Source organism: Chrysoperla carnea, chromosome 2, assembly GCF_905475395.1.
Source record: "Chrysoperla carnea chromosome 2, inChrCarn1.1, whole genome shotgun sequence".
Classification (NCBI taxonomy): domain Eukaryota; kingdom Metazoa; phylum Arthropoda; class Insecta; order Neuroptera; family Chrysopidae; genus Chrysoperla; species Chrysoperla carnea.
Genome location: NC_058338.1, coordinates 69763695 through 69780802, shown reverse-complemented (window position 1 = coordinate 69780802; position 17108 = coordinate 69763695). Strand labels below are relative to the sequence as shown.

The following is a 17108-nucleotide window of genomic DNA, read 5'->3' as shown; positions in this document are numbered from 1 at the left end:
ATTTACCTGAATATAAAACAAATAATCAAAAAATGGCTTTTTTTACTGAATTCAGGAGAATTATTATGTTGATATACATCGTGGGAGTCGGGAGAGACTACACGATTTCGAGAGTCTCTCAATCAAGTCCTGAAAGGTGGCAACCCTAATAGTTTTTCCTGCGATTGCGTTCATTTACTGATCCTCAGAACATCCGAGAAAAGATTAACCTAATGATTTTTCAAATTGGGACAAAAATGCTATGTTTGTGATCTGCATTGATCACTATAAATTTGAAAATTTGGAGTGATTCAATATTCGGAAATCCAGCCAAAAATTCTCGGTTTATATTAAACTTATATTATAAGCAAACTTAAAAATTTAACTTCAAATATTTAACTATAACTTTTTTTGTAATGTTATCATTTTAATCTGTATCTTTTCGTAATACCTCAATGGAATTTAATTATAAACAAGAAGTAGCTACTGCCATCTAGTGATCGGTTATTTAGTTTTTCATAAAAATATTAAACATCCATTAAAAGCAATGTCAAGCTATTAAAATCAAGAATTAAAAGTGAATTTAACAACAAAATTTCCAAATTTTGATATTTAAAAAACATCTGATAAATTTCAAACTTGTCTAAATTGAATGGTTACACGAAATGGAATTTCATTATGATGGTCCGGTTGAGACTTTGGATAATTCTGCCGAAATGTTGTCTAGTAAGTTCAATTATAAATAATATGAAATTCATAATAAATCCAATAATATTTAATATTTCCTTCATTTAGTTTACAGACAAATAGATCCCAATGCTGAATATTTGGAAACTCAATGCATATTGGCAGACGGGGGAGATAGATTTGGGGTTGCAGCTGTAACATTTGATCCACATGAAGAATTACTATGGATGGGAAATCAAGGAGTAATTATTTGTTTACTTATATAATTTGTATTGGAAATAATAAATTTTTTTTTTGTATAATTTAAAGGGTCACGTAACTTCTTATTATGGTTCGGGCATGCAAAAGTATACATCCTTCCAAGTTCATGCTACACAAGATATCAGGCATTTAACAATGATCGATGAAGGTATTCTAGCGTTGACCGCAACATCTTTGCGATATCAAATGAGAAGAGGAATTCCAATTTTTACGTATAGGTAAATAACAATTAAAGTAGAAGTAGTGATCTTGTTTCATTAAATGTGTCAGGATAAAGGCTTACAGATTTTGGGTGATAAAGTGACTGTCCCATCAGTTTTTGCATAAGCTAACAGCCTACACTTTTAATACAGCTTTTTAATTTCCTGTATCATCACATTTAATGATCGATTGAAATACTATTAAAACTGGTATTAAAAAAATTATATTTGTATGTAATTTTAAAGTTCTAGTAATTTGGTGGAAATGCAATGTATGTTACAACTTTCACCAACAAGATTATTGATGGCAGGCCATCAAGATAAAATGATTGATTTTAATTTAACAATTGGCAAAGAGACCGAATTGGTAAGAATTAATTTATTATTAGTTCTTTTAGAGCATTAATTTAATGGGATTTCACGAATCCTAAAACGGAATCGTTTACGGAAATCAGTGAGAATAGTAATTTGAACCCATTTTATATACTAGTAATAGAAATACAAAAAAACACTTAGCGAAGCCTTTTTTCGTTACTTACATATCGGATCAAATTTGACTACAAAAATAATTTTTTTGTTCTGACGTCATCAAAATTCAAAAAAGTACTTTATGCTCTATCTCCTATAAATAACAAAATTTTCAGGGGTGGATCGTAAATTTGTGGGGCAATGGCCTAATACTATTTAGAGGCCTGCCTAATTACTCCATTAATTGACATTTTGTCAAAAACTGTTTTCTTTAGTGGTATAGGTATACGGTATAGGAAAAAAATAGAACAATAAAATATTTAAATAATATGACTCATTAAAAACAGCAACAAATGCCTTTATTTGCTCATAATATTTTATATGGAGGGTAAAGGTAAGGAGAACCATCTTAGTGTATTGAAAAGTGTTCATCGAATAGCAGCAAATAAGGATGGCGCTGTTGTCGCTGAAGTGTGTGTTTTAAAAGAAGTGCTCAAAGTAATAAGAGTAGGATAGAGATCTAAACAAGTTATTAGAGTGGGAAACAGTAAGTTTACATCAATCACCTTTATGCTACGCAAGCACCATCCTCCATAACATTTTAACCCCTTTGTAAATTGGAGTTCGACATTGTTATCCTATATTTGATTTCTATATACGACAGGAAAAGGAGGGGAAAAAGAGAAAGAGCGCCTCGCTTCACAGTTAGTGATTGACAACATCTTTCATAATGACAAAACGAGGCGACGAGTATAGGAATGCGATTTATTTCAGGTTTTCCAACCAGATTGATCATAGATTTGCCAACTTTAAAAGGTTTTTTTTATCTACAGATTCGTGGGCTGCAGCCCCAAAAGCCCTTAAGTAGATTCGCTTTTTGCAATTTTAGCCAACCAAGTATGCAATTTTACTAAATTTGAGTAATAAGCCTCGGCCTATGGGCCTAATACTTTGTTATTCTAACAAGAAGATCATAGAATAACAAATAGAAAAATTATTTTATCCGACATTCAATAAAACGCAAATATCTGTTGACCGACACTTAGAAAATTGCAATTTAAAAAAGTGCTGTAAGGTCTTCGTGAAATTTCTTTATATGACGTCTTCTAAACTACTAGTAATTTTAATTAACTATTTCTAATATTTAAATTTTCATTTGAAATAGATACCTGCTGGTGAATCTGGTTGCGCCTTACTACGTATGCATAATCGTTTCGTATGTGCTGGTGATCCATTAGGTCGTATTACACTGCGTGATCCAAATTCATTATCAATTGAGCATTCATTGGAAACACATTCCGGATCATTAAGTGATTTTGATGTACAAGGCAATCTATTAATCACATGTGGTTTTAGTAGTCGACAAGGTGGTGTCACATGTGACCGTTTCTTAATGGTCTACGATCTACGTATGTTACGTGTTATATCACCCATACAAGTTGTCGTTGATCCATTATATTTACGATTTTTACCATCGGTCACATCACGATTAGCTGTTATTACAGCTTTAGGGCAGATACAACTTGTCGATACAGTATCGCTATCAGAACCACGTATGTGCTTGTATCAAATGAATAATACGGGTGCTATGTGTATGGCATTTGATGTGGCATCAACAAGTCAAGCAATGGTTTTGGGTGATTCGGCTGGCAACATACACTTGTTTACCGCTGCAAATACAAGCTCACATGATGTTGTATTCAATACATATTCTAGACCCACGGAACATGCAGATCCGGTTGATATGTCTATGCCAACAATTGCCTATGATGATTTCCGCACACCATTGTCGGTGGTACCTTTGCCTGTCATATCGAATGGGACACCATTAGCCTCTGATTGGCCATCACAGTTTATGAAACGAGTATACAGGTATGTTCAAGTTGTATAAATTTTTGCCTTATCTTTAGTATCTACCACAACTACAAACAGAAGACGGTTGCAATGGAAGAATCTGAGATATAAACAAGTGAAAACAAACAATTGACTGAGTTAATTGTTGAAATACCATGCATAGTCAGTGTTGATTTCTTGATCACATTACACATACAAACATGTGACACATACATAACTGATAATCAACTATAGTACATATTATAAAATTTCCGCCTAATTGGCGCCCTCGCGGGTAAACAGTGATGTTTACGAAAAAATGTTTCAAACAAAAGTTGTTTATTTTTTGATAAGGAACATTTTTTACATTTAAATTTTTGTTCTATCTCTAACGGTTTACAAGATGGGTCCTACAGACCCAAGACCCAATTGACCTATGATGCTCATTTACGAACTTGACCTCACTTTTTACGGCCTGAGTACGCTGTAAAAATTTCAGCTCGATATCTTTTTTCGTTTTTGAGTTATCGTGTCCACAGACGGACGGACGGACGGACAGCCGGAAATGGACTAATTACGTGATTTTATGAACACCTATGACAAAATTTTTTTCCTAGCAACATTATTTTTAGGCATTACAAACTTTGGACTAAACTTAAGGTAGTTCCTCCGCGACCGTCCAGTCAAAAAGTTTTGGACTAATACTATCATTCAGTGCATTAACTGTGCTATGACTATTATACATATACCATATATTATTTTCACAAGACTGTAGTTCCTCACTAACAAATCTTCTATACGTATACACACACATACTATGATATATAACTTTACCATTAGTTATTATATCCTCTCCATAAAAAAATATCGCTAAAACGAGTTATTTATTTAAGTTTTTTATCGAAACTATATGGTAAATAATTTTTATTTTTATTTATATATTTTCTAAATATAGTATTCTACATTATATTAGTTTTTCATAGAGATGGTGGACGTCATTCATTGGTAAATAAATATAATATTTGTAAATTTGTGTATTTTTATACACTTCTCCCATGTACACGTACAAATTGCGTCACTTTTAATTGCTAATATCTCATGTATGGCATGGTAAATCATCTTCTAATTTTAACAGCAAGTGTATTATGAATTAAATATTTTATATTCTGAGTTTTGAGAAATTCTTGGAATATCACTTTCGTGTAGGTACTACCTTAATATACTATGTATATTTCATATATACATGGTATAAAAATCACTTGTGAAGAATGTTTGGGAACGTACATCGGATAGACTGCGAGGTCTTTTAAGATTCGTAAAGAAGAGTATATCAAATTCTATAAACGCCGAAAAACGGACTCACCCTTTACGAAACATTTAATAGAACTTGACCATAAACTGAACTTCAAAGATTTACCCCACACAACACAAAGGGGGAAAATGGCACTTTTAAAATCGTCAGAGGTTCACAAACATAAAAATGGTTAAAATTGATTTAAAATGCAATTTCACAAAATATAGCTCGACACGAATCAATTTCATCAAATACACCGGCTGTTCTTTCCAAAGTTCTTAGTTAAAAATTCGCATATTCATGCTCTATTTTATAAGAGTATGCTCTATTCCATATCCAACATTCGACTGAAATTGTAAAATAAACTTTAAACGAATGTGACGTCAACACACTGGTTCAAAAAAGCGACAAACTCGTAATGTTTTTGTAATTTCGATTCTATTCTCAATTAAAATCAAAGTGGTTGAAATCTAGTTTATGAAAAATACTTTTAATAACTGTTTCTTTCTAAAATTGGAATTTCTATGAGATCATAGAAACTGTAGTTGCGCGATCAGAGTCACACTAGTCGTTTTGTTCACTTATTAGCGATTTTTGGTTTAAGCAGAACAAATATTTAAAACATTATGCAGAAATAAACAAAAACAATCCCAAATGCGCGACTGACAAGGCTAGATTGTACGCAGGAAATTAAGATTTCATTCTTTTACTTTAAAGAAGTTGACATTTTTAGAGGCTCATTTGCATATGAAAACTTTATCGAAATAATATAAGACGAATAAAAATATTTTTTTAATTTTTACAGACGTCCACCGGGCATTGATCCAGAAATATTACGTACAATGAAAATGCAAGGACCAATTGGATATGCGCCAAATCCAAAATCAACTCGCAGAAATCAAGTGAGAAATAATAATTTGCCTTCTACTATATATTACATTTAGGCTTATCTTTAACGCAATAATGTTTTTTTTAAAACAAACTTGTTGCTCTGACATTAACAGATATATAATAAGCCTTTCTAGAAAATAATAAACTTATTTACCTAGTCATTACATAAATAATCTTACATAATTATTACATAAGTGTATATTTGTTAACTGACATGAAAAACTGTGATGCGAAAAGTTTTTAGATTTAGTTTAGGTTTTGACCCATCGATAATTTTTACTTTCAAAACAATTTAATTGTTAATATGTAAATTTTTAATTTGCATAATGGAATTGAATTTCTCTCGACTAGAATAAATAAGTTTCGAGTCTAGTGACTATTTTAGGAGAGAAACGGGGAAGTACACCTACGCTGGCTTTGTTTATTACATAATTTTATTCAATATATTTGAAAAAAATATCAATATAGTTTTGGATGGGAGTAATTGAATTAAGTAGCTTATTCAACATTGCAAAGCCCTCGGCATGATTTTTCCCAAATCTGGTTTTGCATCTACCTGATAGTTGTATTACGATTTTATTGCTTTAAGTTTTTTGAAACTAAAAAATCTCTATTCGATGTAAAATGCAATCACATATATAAAACCTCTGTATTGCTAGTTTTGCGTTTTCTCCTGTATTTGACGCCGGAGTTAACATTTAATACAGGTGATATATCAGGCGCGAACTCTGTCGATTCAGAGCATCCACCAGTTTTGCCCGCCACAACATACACATGAAAATGAAATGTTTCCGAAGTGGTAATGTGACAATAAAGGTGTAAGTAAATCGGGGTGAAACAAGAGGACAAGAAATCGATTTTTTTTTCATTCAGAAGTTTAGCTTCAAAGTGACGGAAACCGGAATTGATCTCACTCATAGAGTTTTTAGGCTTTTCTAGGTTTGACTGTATTATATTTTTGCTTGCAATGTTGTATAAGCTACCGTTTTTATACATAAAAATCCTCTACTCAGCCTTTTATCAAACCGCATACCATTTTACTGGTCAGTTATATTGTGGAAATTTTTTTAAACTATAATTGCACTCACTTGATACTTATCGTAAGATTTTAAGGAGTTTGTCTTTTCCATTTGGAGACATAAAATATCACAGTTTTATATTTACAAAACGATAAAATTATTGCCATAATTATTTATTTTATAAGAATTAAGACATATTTACGCTTATGCAGTTAAATCAGTCATGCATAATTTGTTGACTATTCGTAATAATAACTAGTTTTGATAAATTTACCAGTGATGAATTCTCAGTTAAATGTTGTGTGTGAGTGAATTTTCTTTTTTTCTCTTTTTTTTTTCCATTTTGAATTATGATGGTTTTCACCATAAAAGTATTTATTATTGATAGTTTATTCAATGCATATCAATGTCAAATTTTCTAAAATAATATTCAGTCTTTCTCTAACTGCATGAGATCTTGTGATCTTGATGTCTGCGTGGAGATCTTAATACCAGTAGACAGTCGTGTCTTCCGTTTTTCACTAGAACTCGATCTGATAATCTCAATCACGCGGGAAATGTAAAGTTGCATACCAAAACATAAACAAATAGGTAGTGGTGTACCAATCACCCGCTTTGGACCAAATTTCGCCCATCTACGTTCATAAAATCCATGTTTTTTGGAAAAACTTTGAGGATATATATCTCTCCTCTGATTGGTAGGTGGCCAAAATTTGGTGCAAAGTGGGAGGTAGATAGAGCTATCTCTATCTATACGTGTTTCACAATGGATTCATGCCGAGGAATAGTTTCAATTTTGGAGGTTATTTCTCTATAGATAGGACGACATCTTTGAGTGATATTAAAATTTTCACGCAGTCATGTCACACGGATTTTTCCCGTGCATTTCCCGGACCGTTGTTGGCCAAATTTGTTCATCCTCCTGCACTAAGTTGAAAGGAATCAGTAACCGTGTTAAGCTGAAACTCTTCGGTTTGCGTTTATCTACTGGCGAAAGCAGATGGTTCCGAAAAAATGACGCTAAAAATAACATTAGTATTTGACATTCAATAACAAATGAATTTCTTGTACGGAGATCACCTTAAGGTGTACAATTTGCGCATGATATGCATTGCTTTAGCTAAGCCAATATTTATATTTAATTTTCCCAATATGTGATTATAAATACTAGTATTTGTCATTATCCTTAACTGATACAGTATGATATTATTTAATGACTTGATTTAGGGGCTAATATTATCAAAGACTGAGCCAATTTTTGTATTAGTTTATCAGATAATAGTTAGCCTTTAATATAAACATATGCCAAATGTATTTATTAGCCCTTATTATTTAATATTTTAATTAATATTTTATTTTGAAATTGTAATGAAATGAAATGTTGTATAAATTATTTAATCTAAGATCGATTTTATGCTTTGTGCGTTACGTAGAAATTGTAGAAATTCGTAATTTTTGCTCATGTACGAACTTATTTTTTCAATTTTTCACACAATTATTTTAGTATTTTTAACGCAGGCTTAAATGAGAGTTAGGTATACAAAAATTAATTGCATACTATCGTGTAAAACTGTAAATGACTAAGTTATTGACTACATAAAGAAAGCCTTTTAGGTTCCTAAGTTTTCATTTGTTTCTTATTTTCACTTACAAAATAATAGAAGCATTAAGAAATGTATTTTGAAGCTTGGAAACACTTCAAAACTAAGATTTAAAACTTTGCTTGTGAGGTAAGACTGTAGATCTTAGACTTTCGCGTTTAACTACCATGAAGTCAATGCAGTTTAGTCTACTAAGATGGATGGGGAAAATTTTACAACATTCAAAAAGCAAAAATACGTCTGGCTGGTTTATCATACTTTTATTTTTGCTTTGGACAATCAATGGACTTCTGTACAATTGTGCATGGATATAGTAAGACCCTAAATAATACATTTCGCAATTAAAAACCTTGCACTTAAAAATAAAAAACGTCCATAAATACTAAATTAGAGTTTTTTTTTTTTTGAATCGGAATTATTATTATTTTATTTATTTATTTATTTTTTTTTTATGATAACATACAAGCTTCGTACATTTACCAATTATAAAATTCTCATTTTATCGCTCTACAGTAATGTACTCCGATTAACTTAAGCATACCGTTACGGATTGAATACCACTGTTTCAAAGACCGAGTATAGTTCAACTAAATAATTTGAACTCAATATTTTAAAATCATAGTTAATTAAATCATAATAACATAACAATAATGTTCACGATTTCGATCTTAGGTTGAGTACATTTATACATAGAAAATCGGATGTATAAAATAATGAGCAATTAGTCAAAAAAATGAGTTTAATTCTGTGATAATCTAATTTATATGAAATGTTAATTCAAATGTACTTTTTTGGTATGTTATTTATTATAACAAATAAATTTTAAAAAAAACATCCATTTGTGTTTCATTTCATTCATTCGAAATTGTTTTTAGTCCCCCTTTTTTGGCCACTATTCAGTTTTTAAACCATCAAATTATTTATTCATTTAAGTATTCGATGTTTCTTTCCGTCTTTCGTCAGTATTTAACTTTCTTAGCCGTCGGCAGAATTGTCTTTATACAACAATTTTAAGTCGGTAGATCTAGATTTCAAGTCAAATTATTTTCACTCTGCCCTCAGTCTAATGACCCTTTATGGCCTTATACACTGTTAAAATATTTTTGACAGATGACCTTTGCGCCATTTCGTGTTTTATTTTTTGTAGACAGTGGTTTAGCAGAAATAGTAGGAAAGCAAAGCATCTTGCAGCGTTAAAATCCCTCGTAAATAGCCTGGCTTGTTTATTTTCTTCATTTTTCAATATTTAAGTTTACCTTTTACAAAATTTCAAGTTGCCTCAAAGATATTTTTTGCAAAAAAATTTTTTATATGCTTAATAATATAGGGGTTCTGAAGATACCGCTATCCTCCAGCCAGATCTGCATTTTTGTATTAGGATATTATGAGAGAGGTATTTGTCGAATTTCCAGAATGTTTCAAACTTTCAAACATTTACCAAAAAATGTCTACCAGCTCTCGGACTAAAACGTTTTTTTACAAATGAATTTAATTAGTGATTTAATATTCAATATAATGAGTAAAAAACGATCGAATCGAAAGAGTTGTAGTGTTAATTGTGAAAACACACCCAGTAATAATCCAGAATTGCAATTTTACCGTTTTCCTGGATATTCTTATAAATTAGAGAGAAACTAAACCACTGTTTACAAAATAAAACACGAGATGGCGTTCTACTTTACTAGCGTTCTGCTGTAGATATCTGAGGGTTTATAAAAGCATCACGAAACGTTGCTTAATTAAATGAATAAATTGTTTGAATGAAGACTTTTTCTATGTAAAGTTCATAAGTTGGTCTATCATCAACGCCGTATAGTTTTTTTCTTTTTAAATATATAAACAAATAAACACTCTGTTCGTCATATGTACGGTTTGTAAAACAAAAAATATCACTAAGTTCAAATACCTAGTTCTGTATCGTAAACAAGATATACGTTAAATACATTGAGATTAAATTCTGCCAGAGTAAATTATAAATTCCCAAAGATTGTGGTGGCTAAAATGCCAAAAAAAAAATAATACAGGCAGACACTAAACTCCGTCTCTAGACGGCTATTGAAATCATATTTTTCTAGCAACTCTTTCCTGTATTAAACATACCTGATTTAATAACAAATATATTATTGCCTTAGGTTGTCTATCCCTTGGATAAATATGGTAGTCGTGCTCAATCTAAATTATTTCCATCAGATTTACGAAACAACAAAAATGGAACAAATGAAGAATCAGGTTTTATTGCCATACCAAAACGATACAGGAAAATTGATGTTAAATATAGTAAGCTGGGCATTGAAGATTTTGAACAATTTAATAAAACTGGTTTACCTGGCTTGGAAGCAACATTACCCAATTCTTATTGTAATCCAATGATTCAGGTAAACATTATGGAAGTTGATTAACCTAACTTATCAAACTGACCAAAATTCTGCATCATGCAATGATCTTCAATGTTATCTTTAAATATTATATCATTTTGTAAGTAGATTTTGCTTTAAGGTTTTATATTACATTGAACCAGTTCGAGTTGCATTATTAACGCATACGTGTAATAAAGAATTTTGTTTATCCTGCGAATTGGGATTTTTATTTCATATGCTTGATACGTCAGCTGGTACTCCGTGTCAACCAGGAAACTTTCTACGAGCATTTCGTACAGTTCCTGAAGCATCTGCATTGGGTTTAATACTTAGTGATATGCATCCAGAAGCAAAATTAAAAACCGATTTAGTACGATTAATTCAGGTAATTATGAAAAATTTTGTGTTGAAATTGAAGGATGATGAATCAGTAAATTCAGACATTATTTTATTATTAGAGTTGGAATCGTTTTATACTGCATCAAATGCATTATGAATTATTAGAAACACGAAAACGTAAAATAGAAGAACAACAAAGACTTGCAGCGCGTGAAACAAAACCATTTGTTTATAAAGAAACTGATTTTCCTAGTATATTGGGTGTACAAACTTCACGACGATTACGTAATCATGGTCATGCTAGTGCAAAAACAAATGAGGATGATGGTAAATATATGTGGATCACCAGAGGCAAAGGTAACGATGCATGTGTTTTGTGAAAACATAATGCACGTAACCCGCCTGTGTTTTTTTATTTTTTAGTTTTAGATTTTTAGTCTCAGAGCACATGGTAAGTTTACTTTCTTCTAAGTTATATCACATTGGCGCTAGTAAAGTAAGTGAATTGTGACTAAAAATTTTATATAAATTAATAGTTAAACAATCTAAAAAATATAATTCGTTGATCACTTGAAATAATATTAGGGTATTAATTAATATTTGGACACTCCCAAATAGCTAGTCAATGAAAAGATTGTGAATATACGAGCTTCTCTAAAGCTTGGAGGGTATTAATAGAAGTAAACTTTCCACAGGCCTTAAAAGTTTTTGTATCAATGTTTAAACAATAATTATAATTGTAAATTTCGAATCATAAACTTAGAACGTAGATGAGCGCCAATTCGTATTTGAGCCTTTGTAATCGCACCACGTTTCTTTGCTGAATGGCTTGATAGATTATGTTCTATTTAAAAATTTATGGAATGATTGTGCTATGTGGTATCTCTTTCCAAAATACAATTAGTAGGAGTCAATTTTTTTAATTTTGTCTGAAATGAATATAAATAGAACGATTCGCTAGACATTCATCATTTTGTTTTCAGTTGTATAATTCATTTTGATTTTAGTTACAAATATTCCATCATTTTACAAAAAAAAAAAAAAAAAAATTATGAAGTATTTAAATTTTTGTTTTGTATTATAACGTATGTTTTTTTTTTTATTGTTTTGTAGTAAAATCGTTGCGTGTGCTTTGTATGATACGAGTATATATGATATGTGTATAATGATTGTTAATCGCATTCCCCTTTGAGTTGATATGGCATGATCAATAATATTTCGAATTGTTTTTGTATTGCATACTTTTTGTAGTACAGGAGACGGTATAAGATCGTCCCTCACCCATCTGATGACCAGATGAGACATATTTTTGATGAAATTTTATTGATTGATACACACCTATGATGATAGCTTGTTTATCAAAAAGTGCTTTTGCTAATTTTAATTAAATTAATTTTATTCAATTTTTTTCAGTACAGTGTTTTATAAGCAAGTCTAAACCATTAATTTCGTAAATAAATTATTTTTTCTTCGGATACCAAGTTCGATTGGTTACCAAACCGATTTAGTTACCCTACATTGACTTATCTATTAATTTGATATGAACAGATCATTATCAAAATGTTAACCAATCGAAATTGTTATCAAAAGAATAGTATATTATACATCTAGAGAGCAAAAGTAAAGAATGTCTCAGATCTCATGGTCAAACATGAGATCTGAGACTTTTTTACTTGCACCCGTGGTGTGTATACTATCCCTGACGGAGGCAGAAAGCCGCACAGAGGTGAAAAAAGATAATTTAATAACGAAAATAAAACTGTTATAAAAAAATTGATTAAGATTAATTTAATCAAAAAATTGCCATGAACACTTTTCGATAGACAAGCTATCATAGACGTGCTTCAATCAATAAAATTTCATAAAAAAAAGGTCTCATTTAGTTATCAAAAGTGTGAAGGTTGACCTTATACTGTATTTTAGACTATTAAATTTATTAATTATTTTAATTTCCAGTTTTAACAAAGTTTTATTTTCCTCTAAAATTTATCGTTTTCCCTTTCTTATAATGTGGAAGCTATAAATTTATCACCCATTATATGTTGACAATATCTTAAAATTGACAATTTTTGAAAACAAAAGTGAAACGTATTTTCCCTGCAATACGAATAATGTTTTTATAATTTAATATAATTTTATAGATACAGCAGATGATTCAAAAGACTCGGATAATTGTTCAGGTAGTAAACGTGATGAAGAAACAGCAATCAGCCAATTATTTGGCACAAAACAATTACATATAAACCGTTGCTTAAAATGTGATCACGAGCTAACCAAAGAATCAATATTACTTGTATGTAATTTAATATATCCGATAGCATCTGAAATTAATGAAAATAACGCATCATTCATCGATCTGCTATCACGTTCATTGACACCAGAACAAACTACCCCAGCATGGTGTGATAAATGTGCACGATTCACACCAACAAATCAATCGCGTCATTTACAAAGTCTACCTCAAGTGTTGTCATTGAATTGTGGATTAGAGAATCCATCGGATAAACAATTTTGGCAACAACAAATTGACCAAGTTGTTGCAAAATCAGTGACAACAACAAATAATAAAACAACAAATTCGACTTTAGTTAATCCGAAACCTTGTCGATATGGTATACATTGTGCGCGACCTGGTTGTCGATTTAAACATTCAAGTGATACTAATAAAGCGGTAATTATTACTTTTTTTGTATTTCTATATATTTGGGAGGTTTTATTTTTAGCATTGGTATCAACTAATAATTTGTTGATCTTGCATATATATTATAATTTTCCCAGCTGAATATTTATTCAGCAAAGCGTTTTTAGAAAAAACTTTTGCAGTGAGTTCTCTCTGCGACTTTTTTCTGCATTTTCAAGTGAGCATGATAACATCATATATAGGCTATTGGTCTGAAAAAACTCTCTCTATGTTCACTTGATAACATTAATAATTATTAAACAATTCAGAAAAAGTCAACCTTGTATGTATTGAAAAACAAACATACTTAAGTGCGGCATGTTCGAGGAAGTAGACAAGCTCATCGGTGCAGTATTTTTGTTGGACAAAATATTTTATTGTTTAATCTTGTATATTAAACCAGATTAAACGATTAAAAGAGCAATTCTTGTTTATATGTATATTTATATATATCAGCAATTTCGGAAATGGTTCCAACATGGAAATTACTCTACAGAGGCTTTTTGGAGCGAAAATCGATCTAGCTAGGTTTCATTTTTAGAAAACGTCTTTTCATCGGTTTTTTCAGGGAAAACTGAAACATTGACTCAAAATATGACTCTTCCTGACATCTATTGGCGACAAAATAAAGTACATCACCGGGACATTCAAATTGGTATTTGTGTGGAGACATTTTAAATGGTGCTTATATTAGTGATAAAATTTGTGCCTTTTTAACTCAAAAAATACCGAGGAAAGCTCGGCCATCCATGTACTAATTATTAATGTTATCAAGTGGTCATAGTGTCCGACAAATGAAAGTCGTAGAGAGAAAGTTTTTTAGACTCGCCAAAAGGAAGGCACTTACAAAGCTTCAAGTATATATTAATCATTTAACAAAAAGGGCCCTGTCCCGCAGATTAAGCAGGACACCTTGGCTTTCAGGATTGTTGATAATTCATGAAGCTTGTAAATATGTTTTTCTAAAAACGGCATCTGGATGCGCCAAGAGTAAATGTTTCTGAGGCCAGTGAAGGAACACGGTTTTTTTTAGAAAAGCTTTAAGATGAGAATTTTTACTATCTAGTTATTGTATTTTTAATTAGCTTCCTGAATGATTTAGGATTAACTTTTTGATTTTGATAAATCTTTTTCGATATAGACACTAACATCTCCATCAGTAAATCATTTATATTATTCGAATTCATGGTTACCCCATCAAATAGAAATCAAAATAAGTGAACGTAAAGAATTAGAAATTCGTAAAATCAATCCTGAATCTGATTTAGAGGAGAATAAAGAGAATAAAATAATGGATGATGACGATGAATCTAAAAGTGAAGGAACTTTAGAATCGAATTCACACTTACAAGTTGTTCGATATACACTCAGTTCCGTTGTTTGTTATATACACGACGAGAAACGTAATCTGGTATCGTTGCTACGAATCCCACGCAGTCACCGCACAGGGCATGAAGGTGGTGACACCAGCCAATGGTACTTATTTAATGACTTTAGTGTGACTGCAGTACCTGCACAAGAAGCTGTTTGGTTCAGTTTAGATTGGAAAGTACCATGTGTTTTATATTATGTGGCGAATGATCTCGATATGACTAAAACTGATGTCTCAAATCCATTGACACAAGATGTTTTTGGTCAAGATAAATGTTTGGCGAGAAGTGATAATAGTAAGAGTATTACATTTACACCGTTATCTGCTGCCGAAATGCCTCAACCAGGTAAGCTTCTTTTCAGTCCTGTTTACGTGATGTGTGGATAGCTTTGAAGGTTGATTCTAAGTAGTTCAAAGTTTTGACAGAGAATGAATTTTTTTTAGGTGAACTAATAGCTATGGATGCAGAGTTTGTAACATTAAATCAAGAAGAAGCTGAATTACGTAGTGATGGAAAGCTATCAACTATTAAACCATCCCATATGTCTGTAGCTCGCATTACATGCATTCGAGGGTATGTAATACATTAAAGAGTAAAGCTTTGTTCCCACGTGGGAGGTTCGGTAAGCTATGAATAAGGCTCGTTATCCATTTAGAGTCTTTTCGAGTTCATACAAAACTGTAAGGGACTTATTGAGCCACGCACTGTGGGAAACAAGAAGCCGTGAGATTTACAAATTGTTATGAATGAACTGCTTATTATTTTTAGGCAAGGTCCTTTGGAGGGTACACCATTTATTGATGATTATATTTCCACACAAGAGCAAGTTGTTGATTATTTAACAAAATTTTCTGGTATACAACCAGGCGATTTAGATGCAAATTTCAGTTCGAAACATTTGACAACATTAAAAGCAACATATCAAAAGTTACGATTTCTTCTTGATAAAGGTGTTGTCTTTGTGGGTCATGGCTTACAAAATGATTTCAGGTAATGAATTATGTTAAAAATTTAAAAGCTATCCTTGTCAAGTGACGTTCCTTTAACTTTTAAAAGTCTATAAAACAATGAAGATTAGAGAGGCTTCCAAAAGCAAAAATATGCTCTCAATTTTTTGTAGTTTTGCGCCCAATTTTTTAATTTTCTGCGTCAAAATTACGTAATATATAAATTTTAATCCAAACAGGTAAGAAATATTTTGAAATTCGATCGTTTCGATTTGTTCTTACCTTTTCTACTCAATTATACCGACTCATTCTATGTATGACATAATAATCGATTTTTTTTTCAGGGTAATAAATTTAGTAGTTCCACCAGAACAAGTTGTAGATACCGTTGAATTATTTCACTTACCTCATCAGCGTATGGTTTCGCTACGATTTTTAGCTTGGCACTTTTTAGGAACAAAAATACAATCAGTTACACATGATTCAGCTGAAGATGCTCGAACCGCTCTACAATTATATCAAAAGTATAATGAACTTCAAGCTGAGAATAAATTTTCACAAGCTTTAGCACATTTATATGAGGTTGGAAAACAACTTCAATGGCGTGTACCGGACGACTAAAAACCGTATTTTATTTATTAAAAAATCTTTTAAAAGTTCTATTAAAAAATTTAAATATTTTCTGATGAAAAAAATACAAAAATATTTTCATAAAAAAAATTACAATTTTCATCAATAAATATTGAAATTTTTTGAGAATAATATTTTTGAAATTCTTTTTTTTGCAATCTCAAAGTTTCATTTTTTGGTTTTTTCAAATTTTATTTATTTGGCAACATTTTTTTAGGATGTCAATAATTTAAATTGCATTTACAACGCACACACAAGCACACAATTAATTATGTATTTTTTAATTTAATTTATTTTTTCTTTTAATTATATTTAATCAATGAGATAAATTAATTACAAAATTTTTTTTACATGTTTGTACAACTGGATTCATTTATGATTGTTGAATATATTTTTTAAATAAATTGTTTGTAATAAAAATTTTTAAAATGAAAAAAGTAAAATTGAAAATTATGTAACATTCCACATTCTTTGCTCATAAAAATGTAGATAAAATTTTGTAAAAAAAATTATAAAATAAAAAACGATTATTTTAATTTATATAATTAG

At 30.8% G+C, this 17108-nt stretch overlaps 1 protein-coding gene across 2 annotated transcripts; it reads left to right on the top strand.

The window, feature by feature from the left end:
• Positions 1-513: 513 nt before the first annotated feature.
• On the top strand, positions 514-16596 carry LOC123293954 (PAN2-PAN3 deadenylation complex catalytic subunit PAN2). Of its 2 annotated transcripts, none has more exons than XM_044874965.1 (14): positions 514-705; positions 775-908; positions 976-1145; positions 1374-1494; positions 2761-3467; positions 5528-5624; positions 10366-10608; positions 10730-10975; positions 11049-11256; positions 13071-13600; positions 14751-15327; positions 15426-15555; positions 15751-15972; positions 16274-16596. In XM_044874965.1, exons 1-14 carry the CDS (start codon positions 645-647, stop codon positions 16548-16550), a joined length of 3723 nt encoding a protein of 1240 aa, XP_044730900.1. In that variant the 5' UTR covers positions 514-644; the 3' UTR covers positions 16551-16596. The 2 variants fall into 2 exon arrangements, with proteins under 2 accessions (XP_044730900.1, XP_044730899.1); XM_044874964.1 differs by having other exon boundaries at positions 11049-11286.
• Positions 16597-17108: the final 512 nt, after the last annotated feature.

What these genes read in the sequence shown, in the direction of transcription:
- LOC123293954 (XM_044874964.1), top strand. Translation starts at nt 645, where the DNA reads ATGGAATTTCATTATGATGGTCCGGTTGAGACTTTGGATAATTCTGCC. An exon ending in CAAGTGATACTAATAAAGCG is followed by an intron (nt 13,601 to 14,750) that starts GTAATTATTACT and finishes TTTTCGATATAG; the next exon opens with ACACTAACATCTCCATCAGT. An exon ending in TGCCGAAATGCCTCAACCAG is followed by an intron (nt 15,328 to 15,425) that starts GTAAGCTTCTTT and finishes AATTTTTTTTAG; the next exon opens with GTGAACTAATAGCTATGGAT.